Genomic DNA, 18835 nt, shown 5'->3' with positions numbered 1-18835 from the left:
ACCTTTTATAGACTCCATAAATTATATACTAATTATCTATGGCTATACACATATATACATATTCGCTGGCTATTTTTAGTTTAAGGGGTTGGGTGAGCGGTTTTTCAGATTAATTCTTCAAATATTAAAAGCAAGAAAAGAAATGCATTCTTTTAGAGTAGCCATTTGGTGTAGTGGACTCCATTATTTATTTGTAAGAAGGTGGTGAATAAATTTTAAATTTGTTATACATAAAGCAGTTAGTTCCTTTTTTTGTTGGCATTGTAATTTTAATCTTCAAAATGGGATTTCATTTATTTTTGTTGGTAGGAATTTAATGGAAAATGTGACAGCTCTATGCATGTGATTGGGTTTGTGCCTTATAAAACTTTATCATTTGAATTGTGTTTATTCTCTTCTATTTCAATAATAAAGGGGTGACAAGAGCCTATCTAGTTTAAATTCAAACATTATATTCCTAAGTATAAAAATGTGGTTCTAATGATAATAGGAAAAATAAAAGAGGGGGGATGGAGGAGGGGGGAGGGGGTGAAGTTTGGAGGCGAAAAACGTGTTATCATTTTCCTTCCCATCGAATGAGACATAAAAAGTATTGGAAACTTGTCCAAATGTATACCTAAAGTATGCAAAATATTTTAAATATGTCATCCGTTAATAGTAGGATTCGGTGCACCCTTACTGTTATGAAAGTGGCTTACATGTGTCTTTATTGACAGAGGGACCATTAGTTGGATGTAATTAACATTTAAACAATTTGATTAGCACTTGGGGTTGCCACATGTCCCTTGCCAACTGTTAACGGAGGACATATATAGACCATTTCGTAAAATTTTGGTTACGCGCAACTTTGACCATTTTTTATTTTTTCCTTCCACTCACTGTCCTTCATATCTTTCAAAAAAACTCACAGCCATCTTCTCTCCCAAACATCCATCTCCACCGTAAAATCATTCCGTAAGAAAAAGAAAATGAAAAGAAAAAGAAAAATATTGATGGGCTGGTAAAAATTTATTTATATCGGATGCTTACATCAAATCAATGAATTCAAGACACATGTCTTGTGTATATATTTTTAACACTTAACTATGGTTATGTGATATACATTTTTACTTTGATTTGTTAATTTTTAATATATATTACTCATTTAATTAGGTGTAAATATATACTCGATACAGATAAGTATTGTGACGAGCTTCCTTTTATTTTTCACCCCCCTATTGATACTAAGAAAGAACCTTAAATTTGTTTTTTCATTCAATTCCTACATCAATGATGCAATGTTGTAGAAAAATTTCACTCGAATTTCGGCCAAGATGTCACCCTTCATAGTTGATTCATCGAATTTTACCATCTGCTGTATTATCAAATAGATCATGTCCTATTAAGTTTCCCATACAATTATTTTATTTATATACGTAAGACGCAAGTTGTTCACAAAAAGGTTGGTAGGACGCGAGCGTGTTTAAGATTTTTCTTCCCGACATGTATTCTTGGGGTAAAATTGTACTGCAGTACAAGAGGCCTTCCATATACTACTAATTGTAAATTACATCACTTACAAAATAAGTATAATAAAATTTATATAATAAGACTAATTGATAATCTAATAAAATAGTGATTACTGACTAATATGTTACAACCGGTTGAACTGCACTAATCGTAGGAAAAATACTTATATTGTCAGTACATGATATAATCTAATCTATTATAAAAGATGTCTTTTTCATTGTTTTTATTGGTTGTGCAAACAATTTTTCACACTGTTAGTTGAAAATATTGAGAAACTATACATAAAGTGTAAAAACGTCACTCTTAATGGTGTTAAGGTCTTTTGGGAAAAACTGTTACGAGCTGAGTTTGACCCAAAACAGATAATATCACGTCATGTTAAGAGTATCTTTAGGTTGACTTAGCCAAACATATCAGAGCCAATTATTCGATGAAACGAGTATGAAAATTGTGGAGTTATAGCATGGAGCTTGGTTTACTACCTCTACCATGACAAAGGTAGCTCGGAGACGCACGTGCACCAGAAGAAGCTAACTCTGGGCTTAGTGCGGCCATATATGCTCGGTCATATGGATGACATACATTGAATTTCGTAAATTGACCAGTGGATCGTGGTATTAAGTCACGTGGAATTTAATTGGAGAGGGAGATCCGTGAATTGTGGTGATTGACGATATGAAACTTAGTTCCGGAGGAGATTCTTGAATATTATAAACATAGTCTCACGTTGATAGTTAAAAATATTAGAAACTTATAAAGTATATATGAGACCTTATAAATGCCCTGTTAAGCTATGCAAATCACAGGTTGTAAGAAATGTGGAATGCATGTCAACGATTCGATTGTGATTTGTGAAGGCGGCTTTCCACTACCAACAAGAATAGATGACAATCCTTTTTAAGATAAAATCATATATTTAGTCGATGTGAAAGCATATGCAGTGTAATTACAACGAACTGATCAATTACCATAGGTCCCCTCCCAAACCAAAAAGAATTAAGAACGTGACATTTATGGTAAAAGTGTTTCCACTTCATATCTACTTTATAGGTAATATTTCATCCATTTTAATTTGTCTGTCTTACTTTTTGTTTTATTCCGTTTTAACAAAATGCATATTTTCTAATTTGACAACTCTTTAATTAAGTTCCACTTGACATGTTTAAAACCACACGATTAAAGCCATTTTGATACATTATACATATCTTTAATTTAAGACCGCAAGATTCAAAAAATTTCTTTACTTTCTTAAATTCCGTGCCCAGTCAAACTAAGACAAACAAATTAAAACGGTGAGAGTAATAAATTTCAAGATTAACTTAGTCTCCTCATCCATTTTAATTTGTTTGTCTTACTTTTTATTTTATTCCATTTTAACAAAATGCATATTTTCTAATTTGACAACTCTTTAATTACAACATTTCACGTGACATGTTTAAAACCACAAGATTAAAGCCATTTTGATACATTATACATATCTTTAATTTAAGACCACAACATTCGATTTTTTTTTTATTTTTTTTTACTTTCTTAAATTTTGTGCCTAGTCAAACAAAGACAAACAAATTAAAACGGTGGGAGTAATAAATTTCAAGATTAACTAGGTCTCCTCAACTTTGCTTGATTGTAACATCTAGCAATTATGTTATCTTGTACAAGTAGTAGATTTTGTAGGCTGAGGGTCAGAAATTCTGAGAAGATTCAAAAAATAATAAAAATATCATACTTAGGACTTAAGAAGATGAAAGCAATTTGGATCATCTTTATCATACACCAGTACGTAGCTTCTCCTATATTAATTACTTTCTTCTGTTCTAGTTTATGTGATAACTATTTTCTAATTAGTACATTCCAAAAAATGAAACATTTCTATATTTAGAAAAAATTAATTTTACTTTTCATTTTACTCTTAATGAGAAGTTCTTTAAAAACCACACAAATGTTGTGACATGTTTAAGACTGCAACTTTCAAATGTTTTACAACCACACAAATTCTATAACATGCTTAGGATCACAAGTTTCAAAAGTACTACTCCCTCTATCTCAATTTTGTGATATCTTTCCTTTTTAGTCAATCCCAAAAAGAATGATACCTTTCTATATTTAGTAATAATTTAACTTTAAACTTCTCATTTTAGCCTTAATAAGATAATTTATAGTTATACAAATATTTATGAGTTTTTTATATCATAATAAGTTTCAAAAAAAAATTCTTTCTTTCTTAAACATCGTGAACGAACAAGCACTACCACATAAATTGGGAAAGATGGAGTAATTTTTTTCTTAAACTCCATGTCAAGTCGAACTTTATCACATAAATTGGAACAAATGGAGTAACATATTCAACAAATTAATTAAATATACACAAAAATATTCATTGTTATCCTATTTATCTTCAAAAAAAAAAAAAAAAAAAAAAAAAGAGAACAATTGATTCTCTTCGTTACATGTAGCTCTGCTCATAGGGGCGGATATAGAATTATAGGTATGGGTTCGTCCAAATTTAGTAATTTTCAGCTCCTGTTTTAACTCTACCTTCAGGTTCCGGAGGCTTTATAGTTTATTGTGATGCTTCTCGAATTGGGTTGGGTTGTGTTTTGATGCAGAATGGTAAGGTGATCGCTTATGCTTCCCGGCAATTAAAGAAGCACGAAAAGAATTATCCAACTCATGACTTAGAATTGGTTGATGTGGTGTTTGCATTAAAAATCTGGCATCATTACTTGTATGGGGAGCATTGTGATGTTTTCACCGATCACAAAAGCCTACAGTATATCTTCAAGCAGCGAGAATTGAATCTCAGACAGAGAAGATGGTTAGAGTTGTTGAAAGATTATGACTTGAACATCTTGTATCATCCTGGGAAGGCGAATGTTGTTGTTGATGCATTGAGCCGAAAATCTATGGGTACGTTAGCGTATTTGCACGCTCGGCAGATGCCAATGGGCAGAGAAATCTGGTGACTCTCTAGCTTTGGAGTCCGACTTAATGAAACTGAAGGTGGGAGTTAGTGGGAATCACACCCGCTCGATCTGATATTATGGAGAAAATCAAGTCCAAGCAATACGAAGTTGGACTGTTGGTGAAACTGCGAGATGGAGCAGAAAAGGACTAGTACACTTCATTCCCAGTTGGGGCGGATGACGATGTCCTAAGGCTGCAGGGACGTCTATGTGTTCCCGATGTTGATGGTTTGCGACAAGAATTGTTGGTAGAGGCACATAGTTCTAAATACGCTGTGCATTCGAGATCTACCAAAATGTATAAAGATTTGAAGCAACACTATTGGTGGAAGAGCATGAAGGTTGACATCTCTAATTTCGTGGCTAAGTGTTTGAACTATCAACAGGTAAAGGCTGAACATCAAAGGCCTGGAGGCCTGGCTCAAAATATCGAAATTCCGCAATGGAAGTAGGAGGTGATCAATATGGATTTTGTTGTGGTTTTACCCCGCACAAAGGCCAATTTTGATTCGATTTGGGTGATCGAGGATAGACTCACAAAGTCTGCCCATTTTCTTCCTGTGAAGATGACAGATACCGTGAAGTAGTACGCCAAGTTATATTTAAAAGAGATAGTTAGATTGCATAGGATTCTGACATCCATCATATCTGACAGAGATACGCAATTTCTTTGCTCATTTCTGGAAATCGTTTCAAGAGGGTTTGGGAACTCGTGTGAACTTGAGTACTGCCTTTCATCCTTATACGGACGGGCAGGCAGAGAGAACTATTCAGACTCTGGAAGACATGTTGAGGGCGTGCGTGATAAGTTGGTATTTTACCAACTTATTTCTTCTTTAATCTTAGATTGTTACTATGTTTTGATTGAGAAAATAGTGCATTTAATGTCGTTTACTTCCATTTTATAGGTTTATGTGATTTAGAAGTGCGGAAGAAACCAAGTGAAAATGAAGTAAAAAAGAGGCCAAATTGGACAAAAGCGCACGAGCTTTTGCAAAGCATCAAAAGTGGACAGCTTTGCAAAAAGGGACAGATTTGCAAATCTGAAAACTTGGGGCTTATTTTGTTATTTTTGGACTTGGAAAAAGTTGGGAACTACAAAAGGAGGACAAGGGAGCAATTATATTCATCTTTGGCCATTTTACAAGCTTTGGAGCTATGGTTTTTACACCGCACCTTTGGAGGAGAAGATTGGAGCTCTTTAATGATAAATTTCTTAACCCTTTCTTCAATTCCTTGCTTTTTATTGCATATTTAAGTGTGTTGTATTTTATTCCATTACTTGAAACTTGTTTATGGAAATATACATTGTTAAAGTTTTGGATCAAACTCTTGTTTTGCTTATGTATTGAATGATTTTTATTTCTAATGAAGTGGGTCTTTGTTGCTTTAATTAATCTTGTTCATTAATGTTTCTTAAGGGATTAGCTAACCCTAGGACTTGCCCATTTACTTTGATTGAGCTCGGAAGAGGAAATCTAGTTGGGAAAGATCAATTAACAAGAATTTGGGTCATTAAACCCATCTAATAACTTGAGCTAGGAATAGGATAGTTACTTGAAGTTAAATTGATTGTGCTTAATATCACACTCTAAGGCTTGGAAAAGCTTAGAGTGAAATTCATTGATTTGGTTGGAAGACTTTCAATGAGATTTTAGAAATCATTATCTATTAACATAAACCTGCTCTTAGTTGTAAAATCATAAAATACATTGGATCGTTACTTGAGAGTTCCTTGTATCCATGCTTGTGGCCATTGATCATTTTACTTGCTTTCTAGATTAGTTTATATTTTCGCATTAGTTATAATTTTCTCAAAATCAAAATATTATCAAGTGTTTGGCTTAGCGTAGAAAGTGATAATTCCTTGCTTGTTTAAATCGCCTAGTGTATTGTTCCCTGTGGGATCGACCCCGACTCATAGTTGGGTAAATTATATTGCATACGACCGTGTACACTTTCTCTTTTAGGAGTGGATTTGGACATTATCAGTGCACCATTTACTTTGGGGGTAATTGGGATGAGCATCTACCTCTTGTCAAGTTTGCTTTCAAAATTAAAACAGTTATCAAGCAAGTGTTCAAATGGCTCCTTCTGAAGCTCTTTATGGGAGGCATTGCAGATCGCCAATTGGATGGTTTGAACCGACTGAAGTAGAGCTACTGGTTCCTAACTCATTTCATGAAGCAATCGAGAAGGTGAACCTTATTGTGCAACGACTCAAAACAGCTCAGAGTCGACAGAAGTCGTATACATACATGCACTACTAAAAAAAATAGGATTTAGGGACGGACGAATTCCGTAGCTAAGCAGCAAAATCCGTTGCTAATCCTGTTTAACGACGGATTAGCGACAAATATCTATTAGCTACGAGCAATATAGCAACGGATTAGCGACAAGGTTCGTAGCTATTTCAGTTTTTTTTTGTAGTGATGCGGCGTTGCGAGCTAGAGTTTGCGGTAGGTGACAAGGTGTTCCTAAAGGTGTCACCAATGAAAGGAGTTATGCGGTTTGGTAGAAAGGGTAAGCTTAGCCCTCGTTTTATTGGACCTTACGAGATTTTGAGAAGAATTGGGAAAGTGGCTTACGAGTTGAAGTTACCATCTGAGATGGCTATGATGCATCCTGTGTTTCACATTTTGATATTGAGGTTTTACAAGGCTGATCTTTCTCATGTCTTGAATCATGAAGAGATTGAAATCAACGAAGGGTTGTCTTATGAAGAAGAACCTATACAAGTCATGGATCGTCAAGTTAGGAGGTTAAGAGCGAAAGATGTGGCTTTGGTTAGAGTCCTGTGGTGAAATCATAATACTGAAGAAGCTACTTGGGAAGCTGAGGAGGACATGAAGAAGAAATATCCTCATTTGTTCCCTATTGCAGGTACGTGTTGAACCTTTCAGTTATTTAGTTCCTGCGAAAGTTTAGACTAGAGGTATAAACCCCTCACTCCTGTGTTTAAGCTTGAATGATCTATTTGATGTGTGGTTAATCTTATGTTATCTTTAAGGATAACTCACTTTGCAAAAGAACTTTAGAATTCTGGGAACATGAGGTTTAGTGAAAAATCTTAGGCCCTGACTTTCATTCGGGGACGAATGATCCTAAAGGGGAGATAATATAACATCCCATAAATCCAGGCTAGGTGTGAATGAGTAAAACTAGTATTGAGAGGATATTTTAGTTATATGAATCCATTCGGGATGAGTTCGAGTGATAAACAGTCGTTTCGAAGTTAAACCAAAAAATAGAGTTCTTAAGGGCTTCTAAATTCGTTTAAGTCTCGAGGACTTCTTCATATTTCCCATTTTTTTGGATAGTTTCGTTGAGAATATGAGAAATTGCAAAACATTAAAGATGTAGGTCTTTGAAATACCTTTCCAAAGGTAGGTCGCCCAGATCCAACTGAGCTACGTACAAAAATTTATGACCGTTTCTTGAATTTTGTCGGCAGCGCGAGTTTTCTTGTTTCAGACCAATTTGTGGCCTTGTGCGCCACACTTGTGACGCAAGGGTGGTGCAGGGGAGGTACCTCACGCTGGCCTTTCCACGGAAGGGTGGCGCGAGCCTCCGTTTTCTTTGGTTTCGAACCCTATAACTTTAAGATTTTATTTTAACTTTTTCGCATTTCGTTTTTGACGACTTTTTTTAGAGGAAACAACCCTAAAACTTTTCCAAAACATCTAAGGTAAGTTCTTGATCAATTCTCATCATTACTTCATCATTCTAACATTAAATTGACACTAGTTCATCTTCCCAAACTCTAGATTCTTGAAAACTCAAGAAAGGAGAAGAAGGGAGCGTGTGGAATATTGTCTAAAAGGTAAGATTTCTGATTTTCTGGGATTATTAATGAGTTTTGGACTAGTGTAGAGCATAATACAAGATTAAAATTCACTAATGATTCACATAAGGATTCAAGAACAAGTATTAAAAATAGAAAAGCACTAGTTCTTCGAATAAGGGTAGAAATCCCTAGAATTGGTTAAAGTTATAAACTTTGTTATTAATAGCCTATTGTAGAGTGATTGTTGAACCGTGGAAATTCTGTTGGAACCATTTTAGCGGGATTCGAGGTATGTCTCTTTTTGAACATACTCTTTCAATCGTTTTTTATGAAGTCTTTGGTTGTGGTTTGTGTGCGTGAGGGACAAGCCCACATTAAACCTTGTTTGTACTATATTATATATACGTACTCATGATTGTTTTCTTCTCTAAAGAATGATTGAAGATTGAGATATAAAGTTTTAGTATTCGAGCTTGAATTACCCCATAAGGGATGTTTAAACTTGATAATTGAAAAGCTTGACCATCTGATGTGAGTGCTCTATAATGGATTATGTTGAACTTAAAACTTGTTCCCAGTATCCAAAACTGAAATGACTTGATGTGCCCCCATAATGGGATGATGAACATAATCCTTAATGAATAATATGAATATCATGATATGACTTGTGATTCGGCTTCCATGCCATGGTTTAAGCGATTTGGCTTCTATGCTAGGATGGTGATTTAGATCTTTTGCCATGATTTATATTGTTTGTGTTTGGCCTAGATACTTGGGAGGTAGGGCAGTCACTATGGATCCTAGTGGGGTTAGCCTAAACATTCGGGAGGAAGAGTGGCCATCGAGGATTCGCAATCCCGATGTGTTCTTTGCCTAGCTATTCAGGTGGAAGGGTAGCCATTGGGGTTGATAACCCAGATGTGGTGCTTCTATGCGGTTTAGGGAACCTTAAATGATCGTCCCTTTGTTGTGTTGATTTGGGCCTGTATCGGCATGTGTTATACTTTGGTTGCCTATGAGTGGCTTGTTGATGATCTTGAAATCATGATTTAAAGACTTAAATGTGATAAATGACACAACGAGCTGAACTTGATTTATTTCTTCTTTAATGGTTTTCATTAATGGTGTTACTAAGTTTGGTGATTTATCCTATCTCTGAATTTAAACTGCTTTTATTGACACCGTTTTACTAATCCTTATTATATTATTGTGTTATATTAACTATTGCTCCGGAGACACTCACTGAGTACCCAGTACTCAGGCATACCATTGTTGTTTTTCATTGTGTGTTAGGTAACATTGAAGAGAAAGTTCGTGATACAGGCGCGGATTAAGAGAGCTTGCTACTTTCTGGACTATTTGGTGTGCCCACATGCTTGTTTGTGGGGCACCATACTATCTTAGTTATTGTTTTAGTTTTCGGGCTGCGTCTCTAATAAGTTGGTATTTTACCAACTTATCTCTTTTTTAATCTTATATTTTTGCTATGTTTGATTGAGAAAATAGTGTATTTAATATCGTTTACATCTACTTTACAGGTTTTATGTGATTTAGAAGTGATCGGAAGAAACCAAGTGAAAATAAAGACAAAAAGAGGCCAAACTGGACAGTTTTGCAAAACTGTCAAAACTGGACAGTTTTGCAAAACGTCAAAACTGGACAGTTTTGTAACAACAGGACAGATTTGCAAAACTGAAACTTTGGGGTTTATTTTGTCATATTTTGACATTGGCAAATTGGAGAATTATAAGAGGAAGACTTACGAAAATTTCTCACATCTTTGGCCATTTTACAAGCTTTGGAGCTAGGGTTTTTACACCACACCTTTAGAGGACAAGATTGGAGCTCTTTAATGATAAATTTCTTAACCCTTTCTTCAATTTCTTGCTTTGTATTGCATATTTAAGTGTGTTGTATTTTATTCCATTACTTGAAACTTTTTTATGAAAATATACATTGTTAAAGTTTTGGATCAAACTCTTATTATGCTTATGTATTGAATGATGCTTATATCTAATGAAGTGGGTCATTGTTTCTTTAATTAATCTCGTTTTGAATGATTCTTAAGGGAGTAGCTAACCCTAAGACTCGCCCATTTACTTTGGTTGAGCTCGGAAGAGGAAATCTATTTGGGAAAGATTAATTAACAAGAATTTGGGGCATAACCCTCATCTAATAACTTGAGCTATGAATAGGAAAGTTACTTGAGATTCAATTGGTTGCACTTGATATCACACTCTAAGGCTTGGAAAAGCTTAGAGTGAAATTCATTGATTTGGTTGGAAGACTTTCAATGAGATTTTAGAAATCATTATCTATTAACATAAGCTCCCTCTTAGTTGTAAAATCATAAAATATATTGGATTGTTACTTGAGAGTTCCTTGTATCCATGCTTGTGGCCATTGATCATTTTACTTGCTTTCTAGATTAGTTTTAGCTTTGTTAGTTTTTAAATCAAAAACCAAAATATTATCAAGTGTTTGGCTTAGCTTAGAAAGCGATAATTCCTTACTTGCTTAAATCGCCTAGGATATTGTTCTCTGTGGGTTCGACCCCGACTCATAGTTGGGTAAATTATATTGCATATGACCGTGTACACTTTCTCTTTGAGGAGTGAATTTGGACGTTATCAGTCTCGAAGTTAGATTATGTTTTATTTATCATCTTAGAGGCTCCATAGATAGACGTTATTTATGTGGGTAGTTGTTGAAGTCATTGCTTGATTCTTTGGGTGTTGCTATGTTTTATAACGATACATTTACGATAGACTTCTACTAATTTTTTTTTTATTTGATGGTGGTCATGAGTTAGTTAGCTATTTATAACGTATTGATATAATTATCTGAACAACATTTGTTGTTTTGGAGCTTCCTGGTAACGAGGCTGAGGCTAAAAAAACTTTTAGTGAGTATTTCAATTGGAAAAAAAATATCTTTTGTGTCTATACAATGTGGTTGCTAAGTACTAATATCTCTAGCAGAATATGAATTCTTCAATGTCAAAAATAGACATATTCATTTGAAACATAGTGTGAGAAAGCAATTGTCGTGAGATGACCTTTCTTCATAGATTATGTGAAATCAGAAGTGAACTTGGTTGATTTACGGATTATAAGAACATCGGGGGCAGTGGGATTTTTTGTCAATTTAAGGGTAAAAGAGGAAGTTTTAAGTTAAATTATTTCTAAATATAGAAATGTATCAATCTTTTTGGGACAAATTAAAAAGGAAAGTATATAAATTGGGACAGAGGAAGTACTATTTAACTTGATTGTGTTGCAATGTATGTGTTTTAGTGTTCTATACATTTTTTAGGACAATATTCTTCATTAGAAAATTGGATACAATTGTTACGTTATTTTCCAAACAGTTGGATAGCTTTAATGCATTTGGTACCACAATTATATGGTACGTACCACAATTATATAGCTTTTCACAAGTAGTTATGTGTTTATTTTGGTGGAGGCGTCACAAAATGAAAATTATCTGAACAAAACTTGTTGTTTTGGAGCTTGCTGGTAATGACGCTGAGGCTAAGAAACCTTTTAGTGAGTATTTCAATTGAAAAAAAAAAAAATCTTTTGTGTTTATACATTGTGGTTGCCAAGTACTAATAACTCTAGCAAAAAATGAATTCTTCAATGTCAAAAATAGACATATTCATTTGAAACATAATGTGAGAAAGCAGTTGTCCTGAGATGACCTTTCTTCACAGGTTATGTGAAATCTGAAGTGAACTTGATTTATTTACGAATTATAAGAACATCGGGGCAGTGAGATTTTTTGTCAATTTGAGAAGATCAACAATTATGATAACCTAACCTATGTGATTAGGAATCCCATGATGTAGGTTCATATGGTAATAACAATGCATTAGTTGATCATGTATATACTATTAAAATATGTCCGTCTATGATGTGTGAATATAGTGCAATATTGTAAAGCAAAGTGATGTTGATTAAATTCTTAATCCAATTCATATCCTTTATAGGTAGTGTATTACTCTATAGAATACATTTGATGATTGCACCTATATAAATGTGGAGTGGGACCACTCTTATGAAATTTCAAGAGCACTAACATGCGAATTAGCGTAAAACCGTGACAAACAACAAAGTGTGTGGGAGTAATGTGAATTATAAGACGCTGAACTTACAAAAAAATTCTTGGTTCATAGAAATTCTAGATTTCACCAATTGTTCCGTAAATTTAATTTAATTTTATCTAGGTTTGGTTCATATTCAAAGAGACAAGCTATCGACACTCTACGCTCATTTGTGTAAACCCAACACAATTTTATTATTCTATTTATTTATTTATTATTATTATTATTATTATTATTATTATTATTATTATTATTATTATTATTATTCCTTTTGAGATATGTGGGGGTTTGTTAATATATAAAATTATATGATATCTCAAAAGGAAATTTTCAAAGTCAGATTTACAGTCAACCTCTCTATAGTGGCAGCGTTTGTTCGAAAATTTCATAGCTGTTATAGTGAGATCTTGTTATATATGTATGTATACTGGCATTTGATGTTTAGATCTCATTTAGCTTATAAACAAAAGTACGCAAACAATTATTTTTATGTACCTTTTATCTTATAAACGAAACAATATATACTTGCTAATTTTAAAATTTCAATTGATTTTCATAGCTCATTAATTAAAATTGAAAAGACTAATAAATTACTAATAAATTCGTAACTAGTTGTACCATACCGATAAAGAATTAAAATCTAAGGAAAATACACATTATAAATTAATTGAGAATTTAAATATTTCAAGTTTGATGTAAGAATTCTATAATTGTAGGTTGTTTCATAAATTTCAATAGCTTGGTGATAATATAACACTTGAATTGACGAAGAATTTTGTCCAAACTTTCAGCAAATGAGAACTACTGTGTGAAATACTTTTTTCCTTTTAGATATTCGTACTTGAAATTTATTATGTATATGACACTAATAATGATTACCATAAATATTTTAATATTTTATTTTTATACATAAAATGTTTCTTACAAAATATTATTACACAATATTTGAGTTTGGCTGTTATAGAGAGGTAGTTTTACAAAGAGTGTACCGTTATAATGAATGTCACTGCTGTTACAGGTAGAATGCTGTTATAGAGAAATAAAATATAACATGGAAAATTGGTTCCAGAGAAAATCAGGCCGTTATAGTGAAATCTTTTGTTATAACAAATGACAATTATAGAGAGGTTTGACTGTACTAAAATAATGTCTACATTCATTTTTTAATATTTTGTTAATGAGGCTTTAATGTAATAATCATTTTTTTTTAAAACTTGTCTAACGTATTGACTTACAATATATTTCAATAGCATTAAGAGCCTTCGTTATGAGAAAATATTAATAGCAACAAACGTTAGCTATTGGACAATAATATCCGACTATTGAATGACTTTAAATACAATGCATTAGGTGATTATGCTATGAGGTCCAATCTATCAAAACCTATTTCAATATCCTTCCTCACGTTGAAGTTTGGAATAACAGTGAAACAAATTCTTCGGATTTTTTTATTGTTCTGGATTTTCTTTTTTAAGTCTTTATTGTTTTTGTTTCTAGTTTATACTAGAAGAGCTTGTTAAATTCTGAGATACATCTTTATCAGTGAAATATCCTTAAGGAAAGTATCACTGATACTTCTCAAGCTTACAAATTTTTCCTACTAGTTCCGTGATTATCCAAATAATCATCTACAACAAGGAATATATTAAATCAATTTTATGATAGCTAGCTTGGTTTAAAGAATGGAAAAGGGCGAAAAATGCCTCTAGACTATCTCAAAAGATCTAAATATACCCTTCATCCACCTATTTTACTAAAAATACCCCTCCGCTCACCTTTCTGGCTCACTTTTGCCCACAAAACTAACAAACCTCGTTTTTATTTATTTTTAATATATTTTGTTTAAACTTTTTTTTTCTATTTTTCTTTTTTAAAGTGACAATTGAGGCTCAGGTCTGTCTTATGCTCAAGTATAAATTTTCTTAACTATTATTTATTACGTGTCATATTCCTTTTGGACGAAATAAACCTTTTCGCTTTAATTAAACATGCCCCTACCGATATACAAAACTTTGTCATAAAACATGCATATTATTTTTGTTGTTCATGACAAATTATTTTATTTGTTCACCACAAACAGTAAAAGAAGTATTGTTTTATTTATTAGTTTTCTTGCTGTTTTTGTTCATAAAAAAATAATTTTATGAACAATCAACAACCTTAACTTTTTTTTTTTTTTTTTTACAGTTTTTTTGTGAACAAATAAAATAATGTATGTTTTATGAAAAAGTTGCGTGAATAAATAATTATTCGTTGTTGTGGTGGTGAATAAATAAAATAATTTGTTATGAAAAAATAAACTAATTTCTATGTTTTATGACAAAGTTGGGTATGTTGGGTTTTTAATTTCGACCAATCGGAAAGTATTAAATAATAATTAAAAAAAAAACTATATCTGAGCATAAGAAAGATCTGAGCCTCAATTGCTACTTTTAAAAAGTAAAAGAGAAAACAAAAAAAAAAGAAAGAACAAATTTTTTAAAAAATAATTAAAAACATAAGTAAAAAATAAATAAAAAAGAGGTTTGTTAGTTTTAAGTGACAAAAGCGAGTCAAAAAGATGAACGGAGGAATATTTTTAGCAAAATCGTAAATAAATGATATAATTAGACCTTTTGAGATAGTGAAAGACATTTTTGGTCCTTTTCGGTTAAAAGAATTGGCTATGGAAAACTTGTGGCATTTTACACATTAATGACTTGTGCAACTGTAAACAGATAATTCTCCTACTCCCTCTGTCTCATATCACTTGGTCACATTACTAAAAATATATGTCTTAAATTATTTGTTCATTTACAAAACAAAGATAAAATTAATTAAAGCATTCCCATCTTACCCTTAATATTAACTGTTCTTGAAAATAGTCAATATTGATTAGAATATATTTATTGGAGAGAAATAGGGGTAAGATAGTAAAATCAATCTTTTATTTATGATTTCTTAAGGGGTGTCTGAAAAGGGAAAGTGGCCAAGTAATATGGGACAGAGGTAGTATCTTCTTTGTCCCCATATCTTTCAACAAACGAGGCACAAAAAGAAATGGAAGGAAGAGAATGCCCTGAGAGAGAGGGAATCATCATAGGTTGTGTTTTAAGTGAAGGAGAGAGACAGGACTTGCTAGAATTGAATCAACAGGTTCAGGGGCATTGCCCCATATCTGCTGCAAGAGAGTGTAGAAAACGAAACTAGTAGTCTTTACGAATAAATGCCCACTTGCTAAGCCAGCTAGGCAGAAAATTTTAAAACAGGAATATTTCGGAATAAAATATTCATATATATTCAAGAATCAAGAATGATGGTGTCTTAGCTTATTCTTATATTTGAAAAAAAAAAAAAAAATAGGTTACACCATGTTTACAAGTTGGAAGTTGGAACAACGTGAATGTCTCCCTCATGGCAACGTGTACCAATTAGAACCTAGTTTTTATGTATATCAAGTTGAATCCCAAAAATAGAATTCTTATATTTAATTATTGATGAAAGAATGCAAACAATATGTATACAACAATATGTATCATAAAATTTTTTGTTTTAAGCAGGGACAATAGTAGCTATCTGCTAATGACAAATGGGCTGGCAACTGGCAATAATAGTATTTTTTTTTTTTTTATTTGCACATGAAAATAACATTAGACTTAAAAAAGAATCTAGGTTTGTGAATGAAATGGTTGTGACAGTTGGCTTGGCAATATGCTTATCTCTACAAATTTAAATTACTCTAATAGAGATGTATGGTATCCATATCATCTCTAATAAAAGAAAGACTTAATACATAGATAGGCACTCGAACTTGACCCTATTTTTCATTTTGGCACCTCAACTTAACTTTGTTCCTTTAACACACATTTGCTGACCTTTACAAATACTATCTGCGTACAAATAATCGCCTAACACATGGAAAAAGCCACCAATCAGAACCTGAAGCTTGGCTGGCCATTTAGGAGGCAAATTAGAAAAGAATTCCGATCAGTTGTAAGCCCGAAAATGCAATTCCAACCTTTGAACCAATGCATTCCTAATATGATTTCAAATCCCACTATTGTCGTTGTCTAAAATTTGGAGCTGATTAAGGTTCCAAGTTCAATCCAACATTCATAAGATATTAGATTCGGTTCGAACTAGTGAAGGTTATTAGTGGAAACACTAACTCGATTAATTATGCACCCATAAAACCTGCGACCTGGTTTGATTCTGTCCAAGATGTTTTCAATTCAATATTTTTACCACATAAACAAATACGAGCAAAATTTTGAGCGCCCATTGTTCTTTCCGACATTGCACTAGTAATCTTTTTTAGTTGAACAAACTAAGAGAAATTAATTAAGGAAGAAGAAACAGGGACTTTTTTATGGCAGGATGTGGAAGCCGACTGTAATGGAGAAAGAAAGAAGAAGAATTGAGGAGAAACAAGAAACGTTACGATGAAGAAGAAAGGAGATACTAGGGCTTTTTAAACTTTAATGGTGAATTTTTAAAGGGAAAAGGGTCAAAAATACCCTTCTACTTTGGAAAAAGGGCTAAAAATATCCTCCGAACTTATTTTGGGTAAAAAATATCCCTCTCATCCTTAAAGTTTTCAAATATACCCATGTCTTGACGGAAATTATCCCCCAAAATCATTTTTTAAACCGGCTCCATCGTTTAAACCCGACCCAACTAAATAATAACCCATAAGATCCCCTTATTCCCCCAATTCCCTCAAACTTCAAACCTACGTATTAGGAGAATAAGGGGATCTTATGGGTTATTATTTAGTTGGAGTCGGTTAAACGATGGGCTTGATTTAAAAATGATTTCGAAGTTATTTTGGGGGATAATTTCCGTCAAGATAGGGGTATATTTGAAAACTTTAAGGAGGAGAGGGGTATTTTTGACCCAAAATAAGTTCGGAGGATATTTTTAGCCCTTTTCCAAAGTAGAGGGATATTTTTGACCTTTTTCCCATTTTTAAAAGGAATAGGAGTATTTAATTTGTTACAGCTGGCCAAATAAGTAAAGAAAATACTGCACTTTGGCTTTTTACGCGTTTGTTAGGAGCGTGGTGGCACGTTATAACAGGTTAACAAGTGTGTGTTTAAATGACACTGAGGTCACTTTAAGTGTTAAAATGAAACAAGGCTAAATTAAGGTGTCAAAATAAAAAATAGTATCAAGTTCGAGTGCCTATCTATACATTAAGCCTAACAGAAACCTCTAAAAAATATCGATTCGCTATATTTATGTATACGTACAAGAAAGATATGTGCATTAAAGAAGAATAGACAAACCTGAAAAAGTAGGCAGAGATTGCGGTTGAAATTTAAGTTATACTCCCTCCGTCTCATATTTAGTTGATCACATTACTAAAAATATTCATCTCAAATTACTTATTTAATTGCAAAATCAAGATAGAATTAATTAAATTTTTTCTATTTTAACCTTAACATTAATTATTTTTTAAAGTAACCAATATTGATTAAAGTAGAAATTATTAGAGAGATGTAATATTGTAATAGTACACTTTTATTTATGATTTTTTAAAAAGCGTGTAAAGAGAAAAGTAGACAAGTAATATGAAAGAGGAAATACATATTATGAGTGGTTATGATAATTAGCATTAGGCGTAAGTTTTGTTTCGTAAGGAAAACGATTTAATTTACTTATGAATTGAAAATTTTAAGAAGGTTAATTACGTAAAGGACCGATGTTGAATATTCAGTCCCAAGAAAGTCGAAAAGGAAAGTAACAAATCAAGATAAGGAAAATGAGTGTTAATTAACATAAATGAAGTAAATGTTTAATTTAGGATAACAAAAACATAAAATGCGCACTGTTTATTTTGTGCATCCACACTGTATACCCCCTTCCCTCCAAAGAGCGACTAGTTTTTCTTTGACTTATATATGCAAATATAATTACAGTGTTAATATAATTTTACATTATCAATTTATCCAAATAACAATTAGGAAATTTACTTCCTTCATTTCATTTCGTATTTTTGTTTAATGATGTTCGATTTCTTTTGAATATAGGTTAAGGATAAATTGATATCCTTGTGGTCTACAAAGATGTTGTTACTCTTAATAGATAAATGGATATCCTTGTGGTCTACAAAGATGTTGATTTATTTTTTGGTTCAAACATAGTTTCCACTTATCAAATCAAGAAAGAATTAACTTTATTTATTTCAGATTTACCCTTATTAAGTGTTAAGTGATCAAACACCAATATCTATTAATTGGTAACTGGCAATGGTAGCTAATTATCCCTCCATCCCAATTTATATGATGTAGTTTAACCGGATACGGAATTTAAGAAATAAAGAAAGACTTTTAAATCTTGAGGCCTAAAATAAGCCAAGATATTTGTATGGTGAAATTTACCCGGTTAGTCACACTTTAAAAGTTATAAACATAATTAGCATAACTCTTAAAGTGGAATAAAAATAGAAGCTTTAATTACTTTTAGGTACACTCACTCATGGTCATTTAC

The 18835-nt window shown here is 32.6% G+C and overlaps 1 protein-coding gene across 1 annotated transcript; it reads left to right on the top strand.

The window, feature by feature from the left end:
- Positions 1-6904: 6904 nt before the first annotated feature.
- Positions 6905-7400, top strand: LOC132054138 (uncharacterized). The gene is made up of 2 exons (XM_059446199.1): positions 6905-7258; positions 7356-7400. The coding sequence occupies exons 1-2, from the start codon at positions 6905-6907 to the stop codon at positions 7398-7400; spliced, it is 399 nt and encodes a 132-aa protein (XP_059302182.1).
- Positions 7401-18835: the final 11435 nt, after the last annotated feature.

This window comes from Lycium ferocissimum, chromosome 4, assembly GCF_029784015.1.
Source record: "Lycium ferocissimum isolate CSIRO_LF1 chromosome 4, AGI_CSIRO_Lferr_CH_V1, whole genome shotgun sequence".
NCBI lineage: Eukaryota > Viridiplantae > Streptophyta > Magnoliopsida > Solanales > Solanaceae > Lycium > Lycium ferocissimum.
Note: the sequence above shows the minus strand (reverse complement) of the source record. Positions and strands in the feature narration are given on the sequence as shown.

Bases quoted from the DNA above. Each gene is read 5' to 3' on its own strand.
- LOC132054138 (XM_059446199.1), top strand. From the start codon at position 6,905: ATGCGGCGTTGCGAGCTAGAGTTTGCGGTAGGTGACAAGGTGTTCCTA. The intron at 7,259-7,355 runs GTTAGAGTCCTG...TCCCTATTGCAG, and splicing joins GAGCGAAAGATGTGGCTTTG to GTACGTGTTGAACCTTTCAG.